The sequence below is a fragment of the Nilaparvata lugens genome, chromosome 1, assembly GCF_014356525.2.
Source record: "Nilaparvata lugens isolate BPH chromosome 1, ASM1435652v1, whole genome shotgun sequence".
In the NCBI taxonomy this organism is placed as follows: Eukaryota; Metazoa; Arthropoda; class Insecta; order Hemiptera; family Delphacidae; genus Nilaparvata; species Nilaparvata lugens.
The window spans coordinates 3,853,490-3,871,749 of NC_052504.1; the positions used below are offsets into that span (position 1 = coordinate 3,853,490).

Sequence of the window (18,260 nt, forward strand, 5' to 3'; positions counted from 1 at the left end):
TTTCTAGATTTATATCTACTACTATCAGATTTACTTCGTTTCTTATCTTGTGATACAACTCTTCTATCTCTAGTTGCCTGAGTATCGAAAAATGTATCTTCCCTGACAGTATCTCGTTTTGAACCAAGCAAACTTCTAGCAACCAAATGAACATGTATGCACATGTTCTTGCCGCTTACATAATCCGCACATGTGCATACAAACTCATGTAAACAGCTCTTACAACGAGTGCACAGCGACTTACATTTTACATTACAGTTATCAGCTTTCTTCACAGAGTAGAACGTTTTCCCAGTTTCTGACATAATTTCCCAATTATCACCTCCGATTTTCACCAAAATTGCTGAAGGTATTAACAAACTTTTCTTGTGTCTTTGTCTGATTGAGTTACGCTTCTCAATTTCAACATACCATTCCGAAATTTTTCTCTGAGAAAAATTGAAGAATACACTGAAGATTTCGTGGAAACTCTTTAGTGGCTTGACTTCACCACAACACGCTTGCAAAAAATTCTGTTGAAACCTTTCCAACGGTTCATCAAAACAAAAATTGTCGATGTAACAGTGAGCCCAATTTTTGTAGCACATATTTTCGACGAAATTATCTTGAAAATATTCTAAATATCCCAGACAAGAGACATCATTTACCAGATACCCCAGAATCTCTTCCAACAACTTATGAAAGGTTTCTTTATCAGTTTCATATAGCAGACTTTTCAATGCACCAGACATGTACTCTCTCTTCTCGAGAACGTTTATCTTGCTCAAATTATTTTCCCAAGCTTCTGAGACATTAGCTGTGGGGAAAATCTGCATCTTTGGAGTTCCCATGATCTCACACCATGTGGAGTAGACACTTCCTTCAATATCCGACATAAATAATCGGGGTGTCAAACAGCCACAGTGCTCCTCCACTTTACGGAAGAAAATACTCATAACCAAACTAAAATCACAACTATTAGTGAACATAAACGCGACCGAACACTCGTCTACAACTATCAATCACTGAAATTACGAAAAGTTTTAAATTTTTCTCATCGTTCACCAGACATCCCTTATCTACACAAATAACATTTCTCCCACAGGCTTCCAAAATCGATTTTTGTGTTCCACTCATGTAAATCAACACACAATCGTCCATTTTCAATTTTGGAAACTGACGACTAACCACTTTTAAAGGTTTAAAATAAAACAGACTTGTGTTTGCATCATTTTTCAGTTTTCTAACCCAACCTTTGTTAGATTCCTTTCTATCAACTCTCACAGTTTCATCATTTCGCACAACGTCTCCTTCCAGATTTTGATCATTTCCCTTAGGCTCATCTACTCTAATAATCAACGTATTCCTAATGCTTTGCATATCTGGGTCAGATCGTAGTTTTTCCATCCAATATCTATAATTGCTCACGGAGTTCTCGGTTCCATCAATAATTACATTTTTTCCAGTATTCCCCACATCATTATCACTTCTTAAGTTTGTATCAGTCTCATCAGGCTCCCCTGTTTTACTATCAAAATTTTCAGCATTTATAATATTTCCCACATCAGATCTCATCTTTGCAACATTAACCTCCGGTTCCTTTTGATTCAACGTTCTTCTAATATTTAGTAGATCACTATCACATCTCATTTTCTCCACCCAATCGTTGTAGCTTCCCTTAGATTTTCCCGCTATATCGTCACTACTGTTCACACCTATAATACTGTTTATCAGTGCACTATCAGCCCCCACCACTAGCACCGAATCCTCATCATCTTCCATTTCACTGTCGCTATTTCCCCCGGTTTCTCTGCTATAATTTGAATCATTCTCGCCTGTAAGTAGATGTCTATCTGCTTCGTCGTTTGTTTGTATATGTCTAACAGCTTCAGCAACATCACAATCGTCAGACATTCTACGATCCAACTCGTCGGTCGATCGAAAGTCGTCCAGTTTTCCACGATCTAACTCATCATTCGATCGACAGTCGTCCAGTTTTCCACGATCTAACCCATCGGTCGATCGACAGTCGTCCAGTTTTCCACGATCTAACCCATCGGTCGATCGAAAGTCGTTCAGTTTTCCACGATCCAACTGGTCATCATTCGATCGACAGTCGTCAGATTTTCGACAATCTATCGATGACGTCACACACTCGTAAACCTCATAATGTCCCACATGACAGGGCATATAACTGACACAATACTGCCCGTTCTCTTTCACCCGAACACCGATCGCCGAGGGACAATACCCTCCCGAGAATTTGTTGCCGTTTTGTCGATTTTTTACATAGTTGTGGGATAGATTGCACACATAATACATGGCTGTATTGTAGTTAGTGCGGTACTGCATCGAAGTGGACATCTCTAGATTCTGTTTCCAGTCGAGGAAGTCATCCTCACAGCTGAAAGTGAAGGATTGCCAGGTGATCGGTATGTGATGCACTTTCCTGAAGTGGTCATGGATCTCGTCGGTCAGCTTTTTGGTGGAGACGAAATCGCACTTGGGGCACTTCTTCTTGTAGTTGATATTTTTTCGCCGTTCATGTCTTTTGGATTTGATGTGTCTGTTCAAGGACTCTACATTGTCATACCTGCAATTAAAATTAATTACATTAGAAGTTAATTGAATTATCATCAGAATTCATCAGTTCATTTCAATGAAGTTCATTATTCCCAAAAGAAACTATTAGAAATGATAGAATCTATCTATTAATGACCGAGCGAAGTAAGGTCTAAATCTGCGTTTACACCTGTTATCAACAAAATGTTAATAACTTAATCCTTATAGATTCTATTAGATTGAACGGAACTTGACAAACACATACTATATACATATAGCAGTAATTTTGATTTCTATCAAGATGATGCCGTCGTCTTGGTGCACTCAAGTCTTGGTTAGATTGATACCTTCCATTCTGTATACATTCTGTGGCTGAACGGTTGCTCATGAGCATAGCCTACTATAGATAGCGTAAGCTAAAGCATAGAGAAACAATAGCGTAAGTAGATATCCCATGGTATAGGGAATTTATGTCGCAACTTCTACTGTTATCTCAAGCCGATTACTGTCGATTATTGTCAATTTTTACTGTTTTGTTGGGGTGATAGTGTATGAACGGCACATTTTGAGAGACTACCAGGGTCACACAGCTGCATAGGAAAGAACTACGTGAACTATCGGCTTGGGATAAAAGTAAAAGTTGCGACATAAACGCCCTATACCATGGGATATCTACTTATGCTATCGTTTCTCTATGGCTAAAGTAAGCCATGTCATGAGTCATGACTGACAGATGTTTCGTCTGCTGCTTAATATATTTGTAAACAAAACTAGAACCTAACCTATTTAATTGTATAATCAATTAAAATGGAAAACCAACAAGTGATTGAAGTTGTATTGAATGCTTCGTAAGATATTTGAAATGTTATTGAATTTATGTAATCATGTATTTCTCTTCTTCCAAATAAATAATAATGGAGTCCATTATTTTGTAAACAACCTCGTATTCAGGCATGTCTGTTTACGTTCAGATACTCTGTTTACTTTCTTTTCCATCGGTTAGAAAAGTATGATGAGCTGAATAATTTGTTATTTTTATGAGTGATAGTAGCTTAACCTAGATTTTGATTTGGACTGTAGTATAATTTGAAAAGGGACAGTTTTGGGCATAAGCCTGTTGTGCCTCCTCATATAACTGTAAAAATAATTGTACGACTGAGAAAATGAATGAATAAATATAAACTATTAATTCAATCTTTCGTTACAAATTTTCTATTTATATAGTGTAAAACTCCAGAGCAAAGCTCGGTATCATATTATATTAAGCGAGCAATTTCTGTATTTATATATCTGGTTATTTAAATGTTTAACGGATCTCGAAAACGGCTCTAACGATTTTCACGAAATTTGGAACATAGTAGGTTTATGATATAAAGATTCGATTGCACTAGGTCTCATCCTTGAGAAAACTCGCTGAACGGCATTAAAAGGATAATTCATCCTTGGCTGAAACAGCTGTAGATAGTAAAAAAGTGAGTATGTGAAAAATCAAAATATCGCATCCCTGAAATTCAATCGCAGCTGTGAAATATAAACAGGACCATTTTGGAGAATTGTGTTCTGTTTATCAATGAATAAAAATCTGGTGTGGCGCACTCACACAACTTCCCTTGCCGTTATGAAAATTGATCAACTGACGCTAGTGTTCCCGCGCATAACAAATCTACTATTCTAAGATCTGAGACAGCTGGTGACAGGACAATAGCGCTGCAGACACACGAAGTCTGCTATCTCTTCATAGTGAATGATTTAACCCTTGGACTACTAACCTTCTTCACATACACGGAATACCAACTGGGTAACTGGGTCCCCCAACAAGATTTCTGTTTTATATCTTTATTCTATATTTTTTTCCATTAATTCATCTATGAAATGCATTACAAAAGCTTTTAATATAATTAAAATAAATTTCTTTTGTTGAAAAATATGTTTTCAATCAAAACTGACAGGACAAAAAAATTGAGCATTCTATCAAATAGATGTAGGGGAAATGTTGTCAAATAATTAATTATGGCTATAGAGAAGCAATTTTTCAAATTTAGATTTCAAGTGATCATTATGAATCAGGTTTGGCGAAAAAATGATAATTGGACATTAAATTTATATCTTATGCATTCCGATAATGGATGGAATATACCAAAAAATTGCATGACATGGAATACCAAGCGGGGTAATAGAGTTACCCCAAGGATAAATCTGCTAATAATTGAAAAATAAGAGGAATGAAATGATTTTATGAGAAAAAACAACTAAAGTGATATGTTTTTAACAAGTACTCAAGGTTTCAATGAAATACAACAACATTATCTACAAAAAAATGGGGAAAATGTGGGTTGGGGTAGTCCATTACCCCGCTTGGTAGTGGAAGGGTTAATAGAATCAACAGTTGCCAACAGTTTGCAATTGAATAATCTTATTTTCTCGCATTTCGAGCTTATTTTCAATTTTAGGTGAGAATGTTACTGAATATAAATTGTAGAGATTTTCATGCTGAATCTTTTCCACTTAAATTTTTTAGTTCAAATTATATCCGAAAACTGATATTGAGAATCCAAAATCAAACTTTGCTGGGGCGGAGCTCCTGAAATTTTTACAGATATGGGACTTGTGGCAGTTGATAGAGCTTATCATGAATATTCTAGGTATGAATTTAATCAAAATCGTTGGAGCCGTTTCCGAGAAAATCGCGAAAACCCCTGTTTTTGGCAACATTTTCTCTATTTTAGCCGCCATCTTGAATTGCATTTGATCGAAATTGTTCGTGTCGGATCCTTATATTGTAAGGGCCTTAAGTTTCAAATTTCAAGTCTTTCCGTTAACTGGGAGATGAGATATCGTGTACACACACACAACACACACACACACACACACACACACACACACACACACACACACACCAATACCCAAAAACCACTTTTTTGGACTCAGGGAACCTTGAAACGTATAGAAATTAAGAAATTGGTGTACCTTAATTTTTTTCGGAAAGCAATACCATAGAGAAACAATAGCATAAGTAGATATCCCATGGTATAGGGCGTTTATGTCGCAACTTTTACTGTTATCTCAAGCTCATAGTCCACGTAGTTCTTTCCTGTGAATCTTTATGACGCTGGTAGTCTCTCATATTGTGCCGTTCATACGCTCTTACCCGGTCAAAACAGTAAAAATCGACAATAATCGACAGTAATCGGCTTGAGATAACAGTAAAACACACACACACACACACAAATGCCCAAATACCACTTTTTTGGACTCAAGGGACCTTGAAACGTATAGAAATTTTGAAATTTGGGTAGGCCTACCTTAATTGTTTTTCGGAAAGCAATACTTTCCTGTCTATTAGGTAAGGAAAGTATTGCTTTCGAAAAAATTAAAGGTACCCATTTCTAAATTTCTATACTTTCAAGTCCCCTGAGTCCAAAAACTGGTTTTTGGGTATTGGTCTGAATGGTGTGTGGTGTGTGTGTGGTGTGTGTGTGGGGGTGTGTGTGTGGTGTGTGTGTGTGTGTGTGTGTGGTGGTGTGTGTGTTGGGTTTGTGTGTGTGTGTGGTGTGTGTTGGGGTGGGTTGTGTGGTGGTGTGTGTGTGTGTGTGGGGGTGTTGTGTGTGGTGGTGGTGTGTGGTGGGGGTGGGTGTGGGGTGTGGGGTGTGTTGTGGGTGGGGGTGTGTGTGGTGGGGTGTGGTGTGGGTGGGTGGGTGTGTGTGTGTGGGGTGTGTGGGGGTGTGTGTGGGTTGGGGGTGTGTGGGGGTGTGTGTGGGGGTGTGTGTGTGTGTGGGTTGTGTGTGGTGTGGTGTGGGGGTGGGGGGGGTGGGGGGGGGTGGTGTGGGTGGGTGGTGGGTGGGGGGGTGGGTGTGTGGTGGGTGTGGGTGTGTGTGTGGGGTGTGTGTGTGTGTGTGTGTGTTGTGTGTTGTGTGTGGTGAGTGGATGTGCGTCTGGTACACGATATCTCATCTCCCAATTAACGGAATGACTTGAAATTGGAACTTAAGGTCCTTTCACTATAAGGATCCGACACGAACAATTTCGATCAAATGCAATTCAAGATGGCGGCTAAAATGGCGAAAATGTTGTCAAAAACAGGCTTTTCGTGATTTTCTCGGAAACGACTCCAACGATTTTGATCAAATTCATACTAAATAGTCATCGATAAGCTCCATCAACTGCCACAAGTCCCATATTTGTAAAAGTTCAGGAGCTCCGCCCCATCAATGCAGATAGATTCCCAATTATCAGGCTTCAGATACATTTAAACAAAAAAATCAAGTGGAGTAGATTGAGCATGAAATTCTACAATAATGTTCAGTAACATTTCACCTAAATTGAAAATAAGCTTTAAATTCGAGAAATGTGATTATTCAATAATTATTATTTGCCCCCCTATTAAAAATCCCACAGACCAATACCCAAAAACCAGTTTTTTGGACTCAGGGAACCTTGAAACTTATAGAAATTAAGAAATTGGTGTACCTTAATTTACGTAGTGATTTTCATATCACTTGAAAATGACATAAATGACCGAAACATGTTGTGATAAAATATTTAAAAAAAAAGGGTACTGAGATTTTTATTTTCTTATATCTACTTACGCTATTGTTTCTCTATGGCAATAATCTCCTTACCTATGGTAATAGGGCAAGGAAAGTAAAAATAACGAGCGAAGCTCGGTGCCCCGATATTTTGTATATTTATGTGTGACATTTGTTGTATATTGAGACGAAGGTGATGCTTCTGAAGATCTCAGAAGCGGGTACAAGAAAGCTTATCCTATTCTATTTTTCTTATGCTATATTTTGTCTATGATGAAGCCTCACCTAGCCTCGCAGTAGGCACACGGGAACAGTTTTGCTTCGTCGTTTTCATGCTTCAATATGTGTCGTTTGAGGTAGTAGAGCACAGTGGTGTTGTACGTACAGTGACCGCAGTTGAACCGTGGTTGGTCCTGCTTCGGGTGCTTGTTGGCGGTATGTCGCCGCAAACTCGACAATGTCTTGAATATCCACGAACATTCCTTGCAGGGATAGCTGGCTACGCGTTCGCCTCTAGCATTCACCTAACGAATTAAAAATATAAATTTGAATAAATTCAGGACAATTTTATAAATATGAGTATATTACAATATGAAAATGGATAAATTCTGGACAATATTAATATGAATAAATTTATGACAATATTTGACCGAAGCGAAGCTGAGGTCTTAGTTTCGACTCGATCGGCTTTTGTCTGTTTGTTATATAAATATGAATATGAATATAAATATGAATATATTCAGGACAATTTTATAAATATGAGTATATTAGCCTACAATATGAAAATGGATAAATTCTGGACAATATTAATATGAATAAATTATGACAATATTTGACCGAACCGAAGCTGAGGTCTTAGTTTCGACTCGATCGGCTTTTGTCTGTTTGTTTGTACCGCAGTTATTGTCCGATTTGGATGAAATTTGTTATGCAAGTTCTTTGAAACAAGGCGCAGAAACGTATGTGTAACGATTTTTGATAAGACCTCCGGTTTTAATATAAATTATAATTGTGCCGCTCTAATATGTGCTGTATTGAATGAATGGAATGCTATCGATAGAGGACAAGAGTTGTCAGCGGTGAACCTTGAAACGTCTGAGCCGCTCCAAATCATACTGTATTTATTAATTGAAGAAAACTTCTCACTTGATTGTACCATTTCTTCCCTTTTCAACACGATATTTCCCTGTTTCATAGATGAATAGTTTCTATACCTACCGAACCGACCGGAGACATCACAGCTTAGTTAGTTAGCTCTTATTTTCGCTTTAGTATAAGATCGGAAACCGACTTGTGAGCATAAACATTCTGCATAGGCATAACAAGCCGCCATAACATTGGATCCATTTTTCATGAAAAACATTATTAGCAACCTCCTGTCATTGTCACTAACATACCCATGTTATTTAGAATCATTTCCGTCTCACTAACGTCTGTGAGACGATTCATGGTCTAAATTGCCTACTGCATATTCCATTTTTCTATCAGTTGACCGATTTCTTATAATTAATTGTTAGAAAATTTGTAATATTGTAAATATGGGGACGATATGAAGGTACCTCCTTGAGAGACATTTATAAGTCCGGTGTCCCTGGAAACAATGTCTTTAGCACTTTCAAAGGAGAAATAATAGATTTCATGGATAAATCTTCACAATATACTATACTTTCTTAATGGCCCTTCTCATTAGTTTGAAAGTTGTAGGCTATTAATGAGCGAGGTCTATTGTTCGCAGAACTACTAGTAATTGACCGAACGGTAAGGTCTATGTTTCAACTTGATTTGCTTTTACGCCCAAACGCGTTGATAGAATTCATTGAGATTTGGCAGGAATATTCCTTTTTCAACTGCGCGTCGATGTATACACAAGGTTTTTTTTGAAATTTTGCATTTTAAGGATAATATGAAAAGAAAAGGAATTCCTCTATACTCTGATATCACTATAATTATATATCATCTACTTTGAAGATAGGATCAATCAGACTATAGAATTATCCATAATCAATCAGCTGACAAGTATATTATTCATTGCATGCATTTCACAGATGTCTGGGCGTGTCTATTTCTATAAGGTAGGGTTTCAATATTTTACTTTTTGTGTAGTTGAGAATTTGATATTGTGGTAATTATTCATATTAAATGAAAAAGACTGAGAAATTGTCAAAAACCACTGATTTATTGATAATTAGAAAGGCCGTTTCGGTTATTACACCATTGTCAACTCTGATAAACTGTTTATCTGATAAAAGTTATCAGAGATTGACAAGGTGTAATAACCGAAACCGGTCTTTCTAATTACCAATAAATCAGTGGTTTTTGACAATTTCTCAGTCTTTTTCATTTAGTTTCAATATTTGTCATGCGTGCCCATTAGTATCAATATTCATTCTTACATTTGAAAAACAAATTTTATAGGTGATTGAGAATAAAATAAAAAATTATTAAATGAACTGAATAATGCCGAAGAAATTATAATATTCTTGATTGAGAAAATTAATTTTAAAATAGTTAAGGAATATTTTATCAGATGGAAAGATTCATGAAACTGGATAAATTATCATATGTTAATTCATCTTTTCTTTTGGCAAATAAATAAATATGGGATCCAAATTCAAACGTGAACTGAGTTTATTACATAAGTGGAGTTTTTAATCTGTCTGTCTGTAGTTTTCTGCTCGTAAGCAGGTCCTTCTATATGGCAGCAGCCCTCCACTCTCTTCTATTCTCTGCCAGTCGCTTCGTTGCATAGTAGCTCATCCCCTCCTTGATGTCTTCCAACATTTTGTATCTTCTATCCCTCTTCCTCTTCTTCCCTGAATGGTCCCCTCCATGGCATCCACCAACAAGCATTGCCGTCTCATCCAATGTCCCAGCCATCTCCTCTTTCTTCCCTTCATCCAGCAGACTCCTTCTTTCCCCAACCCTCCTCAACACCTCCTCGTTTGTAACTTTATCCCTCCAACTGGTCCCTCCATCCTTCTCCATATCCACATTTCCAATGCCTCAAGCCTCCTCTTATTCTCCTTTCTCAGCGTCCAAGTTTCTGCACCATACAGTGCCACACTCCAAACATAGTACTTTATTAGCCTTTTCCTTAGTGTCTTGTCCAGTTGGCTACAAAGAATTCTCTTTTTCTTATTTCCTCATTTCACCCAATGCCTTCCTCACCTCTTCCTTCAATATTCTTCCATGCTCTCCCCTCAATTCTTGTGCCTCTGTTTTCCTCTCCAGCTCTATCTATTTTTAATCTAGGAAAAAACAAAAAACAGTTTTAAAGAGTAAATTGTGATTCAACTGAATCAATTAGAACAGGTGACATCAGATACTTGTGGATGAGAAAACTTTGTGAGGTCTACTGTTCACAGACTACTAGTATTATTTATTTACAGAACTAAGAATAATATTTATTATTACAATATTTTATTTATTTTTAAAGGGTACTATAATTCTATTTTATTAATATGAATAAATTTATCACAATATGAAAATGAAGATGAATAAATTCAGGACAATTCTCAAGTTTCAGATTTTGACACTGAAGAAATGAAATGAAATGTCTACAAATGGGAATGACTGAGAAATTGCAATGATTCAAATGCTGAAGAATTAAATATTATTATTAAACGAAAATCCAAATTAAATGCTGTAATTCACCAGAATCAAAACATTTACAGGGTGCGGCAGTCAATCCCGCATTTTTGAAATAGGTGTAAAAATAAACGTACGTAGATATCAAAATTATATTCATAAAATATTTTTCTACATTAAAAAGCATTTAGAAACATTCAAAATAATCACTGTTTGAAAATAACATCAGCAAGATGGCGGCCTTCCCGAGTACGGCATTCGCACAGGCGATTTGCGAAGCTGTTCATAACATCACGAAGCATAGGCTGAGGAATTCTCTCAATTTCTAGCCGGATTCTTGCCTTCAGTTCACCAACAGTATGAGGTCTTTCTTCGTATACTTTACTTTTTAGGTAACCCTACAAGAAAAAATCACACGCAGTGAGGTCTGGTGAACGGGGCGGCCACGGAACCGGGCCATTGCGGGGAATCACTCGGTTTGGAAAAACTCAGTTAAGAACATTCATGCTCACGCGGGCTGTGTGACTTGTTGCTCCATCTTGTTGAAACAATTATTTCTTCATTCACTTCATGTTGCCGAAGCTGAGGAATGAAAAATGTCCTTAACATTGTTGAATAGCGCTCAGCATTCACAGTAACAGATCGCTCTCTTTCGTTTTCAAAAAAATAAGGGCCTATGATACCCGACGAGGACATTGCGCACCAAACTGTTACCTTAGATGAATGGAGAGGTTTTTGATGTAATTGTTGCGGGTTCTGGTCACTCCAATACCTAAAGTTCTCAGCCTAAGAATTCCTCAGCCTATGCTTCGTGATGTTATGAACAGCTTCGCAAATCGCCTGCGCTAATGCCGTACTCGGGAAGGCCGCCATCTTGCTGATGTTATTTTCAAACAGTAATTATTTTCAATGTTTCTTAAATGTTTCTTAATTTTTTAATGTAGAAAATATTTTATGAATATAATTTTGATATCTACGTCCGTTTATTTTTTACACCTATTTCAAAAATGCGGGATTGACTGCCGTACCCTGTATAATAATATCATCATCTTATTGTCATTTGAAAGAATAAAAAAGGATAAACTCATCCTCCCACATTAAAACATAATTGAACTTAATCTTTTAGGTTATTTAGACAAATCAGAATAAAAAATAAAAATACTAGGACAATTTCCTGATATTCAAATTACCTTAGATTTGCTAGAGCTATGACCTTCCAGTTTTGCTTTCGAAAATGCCTAATAAACAATTATTCTCATTGACCGAGCGAAATGAGGTCTAAGATTCAAGTCGACGGTTTGGCATTTCTCTTAATGTTTAAATGTTGCGCATTTACGGCGAAACGCAGTAATAGATTTTTATGAAATTTGACAGGTATGTTCCTTTTTTAATTGCGCGTCGACGTATATACAAGGTTTTTGGAAATTTTGCATTTCAAGGATAATATAAAAGGAAAAAGGAGCCTCCTTCATACGCCAATATTAGAGTAAAAATCAGACTATAGAATTATTCATCATAAATCAGCTGACAAGTGATTACACAGATGTGTGGAGAAGCCAGTCTATTGCTGTATTCCCATAAGGTCTATAGTTTCAATCAGGTACTTGTGGATGAGAATACTGCGTGAGGTCTACTGTTCACAGTACTACTAGTATATATTTATGTATTGTTTTATTTTCCTGTGTAGCGAAAAATAGCGTTCGCACCACGGGCAAAAATGTGTTTCCGGCTCTCAATATTTTCGGCCTACGGTCTCGGACTTGAAAACCGATTTCGAGCCGGAAAAGTCTCATTTTCGGCCCTAGGTGCGAAATATACTATCACTTACCTTGTGCACATTCTTCAGGTGTGCATGAAACAGACTGACATTACCGTACGGTTTATTGCACAGATGGCATATTATGATTTCAGCGTCCATCTGAAATAGAGGAATAAATGAATTAATTTTTCTATAAATAATATTCTTTATAGATTCATACAATAAGTACATCATTTAAATTATAGGGAGAGGAAAAATAAGGTAACCTTGTGCTATTCCTTTCCCAAATTTAGATAAGGTTACACATAGTCATAGGTTAAGTCTTTTAGTTGTTCACTTCACAAAATTTTCTGCCCTTAATTATTTTCACAAAGTAGATTTTTAAATTTAGATGCTTCAAAACCAAACATAGAAGAAATATTTCACATTATTATCAATAAAATAGGAAATATTAAATGGATACAATGATTGCAAAAATTGAAATTTCCATTTCCCAAGAAGGAGCGTCATCAGTCTGATTCCTAAGGAGTCAAATAAATTTCAAATTTTCCAACCAGAGAAGTGAATGTATCTGAGAATACATAAAGTGAAATGTGTAAATTTAAAGTATTGTGCTCACTATAACCTTAGGTGGGCCGTTCACTAGAACCGTTTACGTCCGAACTAGCATCGGCCGAAAACTACCGAACTCGTCCAAACGATCCCCAAACAAAGAAAGGAATAGATGCTCGTCCATTGCAACAGGTTCATCGGTCTCCGGCCGATCAATTTTTCGGTCCGAATTGAATGGGATTTTCCGGCTCTATCCGGCCGAACTATCTAGTCGAGCTGAGACAACAAAGTGTTCTTAACCGAAAATTGTTCCACAGTCTTGTTTGTTTTTGTTTTTTGAAGTTGTTCTGTTTTATAAAGTTGTAACTATGGGTAATGAAAAGTTGATAAGTTTGGCTCAACACGCTCCGCACTCGCTCCACGCACGCTCCACAATCGTTCCGATCATGAACGTTACGGGAGATGCTAGCTCTTCTCGCGTTCCACTCTTGCTCCCCGGTCGATCATCAATCGATCTGCTCGAGTGACGTTCGATTGCGGAGCAGAGCCAAAGTCTGTACGCACCTAAAAGATATTATCGTCGTGGTGTTCAAAGGCATCTGCGGACAAAGATTGCTTAACAAATAGGATCGGAAGATAAGATTATTGTAATGAATAACTAAATTAGTGGATATTTGTTTATTCAATTTTCAAAATCTCAATATAGTCATTATTTATGAAAAATGTTGGTGGCTATGATAGTAATTAATTCAATATTCATTCAATAGTTCAGCCAACTACTGAACTAGACTGACGTAAACGGTTCCAATGAACGACCATATACGGCCGAATTAACGGCAGCAGATTCGTCCGATCCAACGGCCGAACGGATCGGTTGAATACGGTTCCAGTGGACGGTTACCCATTAGGGAACTTTGGACTATATACGGCGAGGTGGAACCCTTAGGTCTCCCCACCATTGAAAGCCATATGCTAATAATAATAATAATAATAATAATAATAATAATAATAATGTATTGGAATAAATATTCACTTTTAAACGAAGTGTCCCAGCTTCAACAGAGAATGATAACATAATGGGAAGGAAGGGGAATGACTTTAAGGCTTTCCGGTACACTTTTTTTATTTAAATTGGATAATACTTTTCAATATAATTGTTCAGATCATTATAAGAGTGAGAAAAGTGGCAACTGAAATTTTTAACTGGTCTAATAAGCGAGTTATGGGTTGTTGAAGTGTTGAACTCCGTTTTCTTTCCAGATCATGAACGGTTGGATAATACTTTTCAATATAATTGTTCAGATCATTATAAGAGTTAGAAAAAGTGGCAACTGAAATTTTTAACTGGTCTAATAAGCGAGTTATGGGTTGTTGGAGTGTTGAACTCCGTTTTCTTTCCAGATCATAAACGGTTTCGACTATATTAACAGAACTTCTCTTGAAAATTCAAAAAATCTATCTTTCCAAACTGAAACATTTTATTCCCCATATCGTTTATAAACAAAAAAGTAACATTTTTTGTTAATTTGATAACTTGTTTTTTGGCATAAATCGCGAAAAAACGCATATAAGAACAAAGCCAATAATATACTGAATGTATTAAGAAAAAACTCCAATGGAAAATTCGAAACCGTTTATGATCTGGAAAGAAAACGGAGTTCAACACTTCAACAACCCATAACTCGCTTATTGGAGCCACTTAAAAATTTCAGGTGCCACTTTTTCTCACTCTTATAATGATCTTAACGATTTAACGATCTCAATGATATTGAAAACGGAGTTCAACACTTGAACAACCCATAACTCGCTTATTAGACCACTTAAAAATTTCAGTTGCCACTTTTTCTCACTCTTATAATTATCTTAACAATTTTATTGAAAAATATTATCCAATTAAAAAAAGTGTACCCAACAGCCTTAAGGGCCGGTTTCCGAGCTCGGGATTTAGGTAAGTTCTAGACTTTGAACAGCTTAAGTCAGAAAACTGGCTTTCCAAAACGGGGCGTAGTCACAGTAAATAGTTGCAGCAAAATAAATATTTATTTTCTCATTTCTATAATAAATTGGATACGTTTTTCCTTGACGAAATGAAACATTCCTAAATAATTCAAAATAGCTGAAACTTTACACTATTCTCTCTTTATTTTATTTTTTGTTCAATTTTCTAGTTTTTGGAATTTAATTTGAACATGACTTTGACTACAACTACGCCCTGTTTCGAAAAGCCAATTTTCTAACTTCAGCTGTTTAAAGTCTAGAACTTACCTAAATCCCGAGCTCGGAAACCGGTCCTTCTTTATAGCGAGGTCCACGTTATAATGGCAGTGGATAAGAGAACAGCGTTGCCGATTCTCTGCCTTGCCACTGCCCAGAGGATAGCTGATACCAGTATATCTCATGTAATATTAACTGTTCATTCTTGCTAAAAATGATCAATATTTTTTTTATTTTGCAAGGAAATTTATGAGATTAAATATTTCTTCAATTAATCATTCAACTTAACAAAACTTCCAGAAAAGTACTTACTGGCTTAAGCCCAAAACGGTTCCAGTTCTATCATATTACAACATTGTTGAAAAAAGATCAAACAACGTTGGGGAGCTAGGAAGAGATATTGCTATCTGTTTTGTCGAACGATAAACAAAGATAACAAAACCAATTCTAATGATTATAGCGTGGACCTCACTATAGATGGGTTTTCAAACATTACGAAGCGGACCATTCACTATCCGACTTCTTGTGCAATAATGTTGGACCTGTAGTAAGACAAAGGCCCGGTTGCACGAAAGCCGGTTAAGTTTTAACCGTGATTAATTTCACGAGAACTAATCAGAGAAGGCCTTTTTGATAAGACGGTTTCTCTGATTGGTCCACGTGGAATTAATCACGATTAAAATTTAACCGGCACTAAATTTTTTAACATTATTAGAAATTCACTAACTGTGAATTCATTAACTTTACCTGTGGTTTGGACTTTTCTGGAACAATGTCTGGCAGTCCATCAGCAGAGTCAGACTCTATTGTCTCGTCATTTTCGTCCATTCTGAGTGACTTTTTGGTCTTTTTAGATTGGAATTTAACAATGTTGACAGTTATTCATTTTGCAACACCTGGAAACAAAGCAAATCAAGTTATTAGTGGTGAAATAAGCTAATAAAAATATGGTAAGGGTAGGCACACACCGGTTAGTCAAGACAAGACTAGTCACAATACTTCACATAGTTGCTTATGAAGCAACAAACACCGATAAGCAACTATGTGAAGTAAGTATTGTGACTAAACGTGACTTGTCGTGACTAACTGGTGTGTGCCTAGCCTAAGGTTCACGTTAAGCCAGTGGATCTATTGATTGCTTTATTTATGCACATTACAATTTGGAGAAAGATATGACAACAGCGTTGCCGTTCTATGCCTTGTCACTGCCTTCTAGTAGGTAGAGATGGAAAGTGCACTGGAAATCTGGACACCCTAAACCTATTTACAAAAGTGGTAATTATAGTCTAGGCTTTGATGGAGTCGAGATAGTTGAATGGTCTAGTTCTGAATTATTTTTGTAGCACATAAACTTTCTTAGTGCGCGGTAGGTAAATTTTAGATATGTGGGATGATTATGATGGAGCATAGTTAACAAGCAATTGTGGATTTAAAAATTCATTTGTATGGAAAATAGAACGTTTTCAGAGAAATAAATTACCAATTACTCAAGTTCTTTATTTAAAATACCTACGCCCAAATTAATTATGCTTCAGGGAAGATTAATCAGTTTAATTCACTTATTAATTTACCTTACTAATTGAAGTTTCTAGAAGTAATACCTAGGTACTTTCATACAGTATAAATCAGATACTGATTTATTCAATAATTTCAAATTAAAAATATCTCCTAATTTTACTGCCGTATGATAACTGAAAATTGTTTTTTTACAATAACCAACAGAAACTTGTACATAAAAAATAATAAATAGGATTAAAAATACAAATTATTCAATGTTCTACAATATATAAATAGTTATAAACAAACTACTCACAATGTATATTATTCTCAGTAATTATTTTATGCCTATAAACACAAATAATATTGAAAAATATAGAAATAATAATCTTTTCAGAAAACCCCAGTTTTTAGGTTAAAAATTTTGTTGGTTAAAAACATGTCGATAGTGGCTATCGACTTTTAATGTATCGATTTGATCACTTAGTCGACTCTTAATTCTCGACTTTATCAAGCGGGAGATTCAACATACAGTTGAGCGGCAGAGAAAAGACAGTATAGACTATTACTTGGACTATAACTTAAAAGTAAGATTGTTTTATTTCATAATAATAATAATTTTCAAGTCTCCTTCATAGTCCAGTCACTAAATACATTAATGCTTGCAATAGATATCTGATCTCTGATTTCTCAATATTTTGTTTAGATGATATGATATAATATAGCCTAATAAAGAATGACCCAAAAAGCTATAGGTATGTCCACAAGTGAACAAGTCAAGAACAATAATAAACCTTAAGCTGCGTACACATATACGCTCTTCCAACCCGCACCGAGCACGCTCCTCCCTCGTACCGCCCTCGTTCCTCCATCGAACCACAGTCGCGCCGCCCACGCACCCATCATGAACGTTACGGAAGATGTTAGATCTCGCGTTCCCCGGTCGAACTACTGTTGCTCCCCCGTCGATCATCAATCGCTCTGCTGGAGTGACGTTCGGTTGCGGAGCAGAGCGAAAGTCTGTACGCACCTTAAAGGTGACTCAGTGTCCAAAAGACATCATTATTTTCTTATGACATTTGTTGAAATTTCAGCTATTTTGCAGTAAATGCTAAAGAGAATGAGATTTAATCAATCTCTTAAAAAAAATTAATAATTTTATGAATAACAATGCCTTTGTACCGTATGCTTTAAATGTTCAATGAATATTATTTGTAAAGTCAAAGAATTCATGGGATTCTCAAAAATTTCACGCAATTCATCAAATGAAGAAAAGATGTTGAGACGAATCCTAAGCCTAAAATTCTAGCTCTAAAATTCATTAGGGCTACTCTTGAATAGAAATTGAAATAATTTTGTTTTTTAAATTGTTTACGGTAGGTACTGTACTTATGATATGTTTTCAAGTAATTTACTTGATAATGGCATCATAGCCAAAACATGTCGTACCTAAGTAAACACTTTTTAAAAAAGGGTACTTATATTTCTATTTTTATTTCTCTAAAATTCATTATTTTATATTGCATTAAAATCATTATTACAATCAAGTCACCTCGTTCATTGACAAATTCAATACCGTACTA

The 18,260-nt window shown here is 36.2% G+C and overlaps 1 protein-coding gene across 1 annotated transcript; it reads right to left on the reverse strand.

Annotated features, from left to right (window-relative positions):
• Positions 1-957: 957 nt before the first annotated feature.
• Positions 958-17,101, reverse strand: LOC120352437. The gene is made up of 5 exons (XM_039432916.1): positions 16,994-17,101; positions 15,928-16,076; positions 12,484-12,573; positions 7,353-7,591; positions 958-2,572 (listed from the first exon to the last, which is right to left on the reverse strand). The coding sequence occupies exons 2-5, from the start codon at positions 16,006-16,008 to the stop codon at positions 958-960; spliced, it is 2,025 nt and encodes a 674-aa protein (XP_039288850.1). The 5' UTR covers positions 16,009-16,076; positions 16,994-17,101.
• Between the last annotated feature and the right edge of the window lie 1,159 nt (positions 17,102-18,260).